The sequence below is a fragment of the Limulus polyphemus genome, unplaced genomic scaffold (genome assembly GCF_000517525.1).
Source record: "Limulus polyphemus unplaced genomic scaffold, Limulus_polyphemus-2.1.2 Scaffold529, whole genome shotgun sequence".
Lineage (NCBI taxonomy): Eukaryota > Metazoa > Arthropoda > Merostomata > Xiphosura > Limulidae > Limulus > Limulus polyphemus.
The window spans coordinates 270,832-273,894 of record NW_013666139.1 but is presented as its reverse complement, the minus strand read 5'-3'; the positions used below and the strand labels follow the sequence as shown (position 1 = coordinate 273,894).

The 3,063-nt window shown below is 32.3% G+C and overlaps 1 protein-coding gene across 1 annotated transcript in view; it reads right to left on the bottom strand.

The window, feature by feature from the left end:
- Positions 1-3,063, bottom strand: part of LOC106458892 (G1/S-specific cyclin-D2-like) — a 10,446-nt gene that overhangs the window by 922 nt on the left and 6,461 nt on the right. Inside the window, exon 3 of the mRNA XM_013918452.2 lies at positions 1,954-2,030. Within this exon, the coding sequence (XP_013773906.1) occupies positions 1,954-2,030 (77 nt within the window). The remainder of the gene's footprint in view (positions 1-1,953; positions 2,031-3,063) is intronic.

The following is a 3,063-nucleotide window of genomic DNA, read 5'->3' as shown; positions in this document are numbered from 1 at the left end:
GTTCAGTTGAAATATAATTCCTTGCAATTGCGTGAAAATAACACCGTGAAAACACATTTTTAACAAAATAAAATGTATTTGTTATTTTTTAAAATGTTGTTTTAATAGGATTTAAAACACAGTATTTTAGAAATATTTTCGCTTAATTTGCCAATGATATTTTAAGCTGTACTGCTCTATCAGACTATAAACCTTACAGGTACAAGCTCAATTATCACATAATTAACTTCGTCTAATATGAGATTATAACCTAAATTGCTATACATTGATATCAACAACCTCTAAAAAGTACTAAGATAAGCAAACAAATTCCAGTGTTAAAAGAACAAAATCTGAAATTGGACGTACAAACGTTATGGTGAATTTGGTATTCGCAAATAATTCATAAGTCATTTTTGTGTGGCATGCTTCTTGCTTTACTTTTGCCGATAACTGAGAGAAAATAAAATTGTTTGTGTATTTGTTTTTGTTCTTCAACTGTTTTTCTCCTACTTTTAGTAATAAGTACTTTGATCATTAGTTTCTGTAGCTATTTGAGGATGTTGCAAGTTGAAGAATTTATTGTTTGTGATATTTATTTTTCAATTACGTGGCTATTATAATACTAACAAACTATTTTTGAGCCAAACAATAATAATACCAAATAAATGTATATTAAAATATTCCAAAACAGTGCGAAACAATGGGGATTATTGAACTGATGAATTAGTGCAGGTCAATATAATTACAAGTGGTTTAAACTTTTATATTTCTGATTTAGAATTTAGCCATTGGCAGTAGCAATTTTTTGATTGATAAGTGTGTTGAAAACACCACAATAAGTGTCTTAATTCTTAACCCCTTCACTTTTAAATGTCCGAATATGTACATCCTGTGTGTCTTTCAAACACATAACACTGTCTTTGTTGAGAATATGTTTTAACGTGAATCCGAATATCTACATCCTGTGTGTCTTTCAAACGCATAACACTGTGTTTGTTGAGAAGATGTTTTACGTGAATAAACATAGATCAGAAAGCCAGGTGGGTTAGAATTCACTCAAAGCTTTATTTGAAACTTACGAGATACGTAAACGTATGGAGTGTAATATAAAGCTAGCTAAACAAATATGGTGAAACGTAGTAATAACACTGGAAACATTTTTAAACAACTCGCCCTTGTGTGGCTCAAACAGCGGTGATATATTCACAAAGCTCAAGAATCAATATGATATGAATAATTGCTGAGCTTCAAATTCTGTACAAACTAACACGTACCATAATGGTTCAGTAGTTAAGTGTCACTTTCAAAGATGCTAATAGTATCAGTAGTCAGGAGGCAGCTCCTAACTACTAGCATCTTATGGGGAAACCTATATATTAAGTGCATCATTTTCCAAGCTGTTAACAGCATCTCATACGAATAGCTGTATATTAAGTGTGCTATTTTTCAAGCTGTTAACAGCATCTCATGCGAACAGCTGTATATTAAGTGTGTTATTTTCAAAGCTGTTAACAGCATCTCATACGAATAGCTGTATATTAAGTGTGCTATTTTCAAGTTTCTGACAACATCTTATATGAAAAGTTATATATATTAAAAGAACCTCTTTTTTGCAATACAATTTTATTGTTTAAAGTAATTTTTGATTGCTCATCTGCCATTTTTGCTAGTGGTGGCTGCTGTGATACATTGTATAAAAATTATCGTGTGGCTAATTTTCCACAAAGACGAAGATGCTTTTTTTTAAATAAAGGATGAGATTGTAATTATCAAAACATGGAAATTTGGAAACAGTGAAATACAATCATACTTGTGTAAGCCGTTTACAAAAAATAAGCGCAAGAGAACGCTTAACTAAACATTATTTTACTTAGCTTTACGATTGACATTTTTCAAGATATTAATATTTTTTATTCTGCCAAATATACAGTTTCTTGTAAAACGAAAACGTGAAGTTACATTAACATTTACAGTGACAGAGAAATCATCGCGATCGGTCTACGCAAGCTTTGGAGACGAGGACTTTTCTGTTCATAAGAGATGCAAGGCTGTCAGAAACAAGGAAATACCACTATTGTGGCTCTATACCTTCTGAAGAGAAGATGACAATAGTTTTTTTTTCCATCATGACGTACATTCACAAGTTCACGTAAGCTTCCTAAACGTCTTCCGGTACAACCCCCCCCCCCTTTAAATTATCCCTCTTCTCGGACAGGGTCTGAGGTCTTCCTGCGTCTTTTACTATGGATCTTACCATCAGACAGAGGAAGTAGAGCAAGAACCGGTCTCACGTAATCCTGCACAGTTGGGGATTTAAAAAGGTGTGTCCAACTAACATAAAAAATGGAACACTGCTTTGAATTCTTATTTGAAAAGGTAACCTGCATTTTTTCTGTCCTTTTTATTCTTTTCCCTCTGTTTGTCTGGATTCTCTATGCAAAAACCATTACGTAGCATTATAAGTGAACAATTCATTGTGAAGAGGACCAACCGGGAGCTCGACAGCATCTCTCAAATAATATTTAAAGCTGGTCTTAAACTCCATATGTTTTTTCTCTTAAAACTTTTTTTTTATCAGAAAACTAAACACGTAATTAAATGTCTGGTAGAAACTCGAGTTTCTTCTCTCAGTAACGTTTCTGTACATAATTTTCAAATATACTTTTTCCCCTTTTTCTAATGATTCAAGCGTTTCTTAGAGGAGATAGACGTAAGGCGCCTGTTAGGAACACATCTGTTTGAAGCACAAACCCTTCGACATTTGTATTAAATACGAAGTTTTTATATGAACGTGGACTGTATTTATGTTTTAGGGCTTATTTTGTACAATTAAAAAAAGAGATAGATAGAGAAAGATGAAATAATGCCTTTTCAGAACAATTTTCAAAATTGTTTTCAATTTTGTTCGTTTAACAGCTCATTTCAACTACCAATAACCACCGAAAATCTAAGTAATCAGTCAACGAATAATTTAATATATTAATTACGTAATAAACCCTTTTCTTTCATGAATATTTTTACCCTTGTACATGTAGTTCTAGCTTTGATTGGAGCTATGGGCCTGGCAAAAAAAAAAAAAAA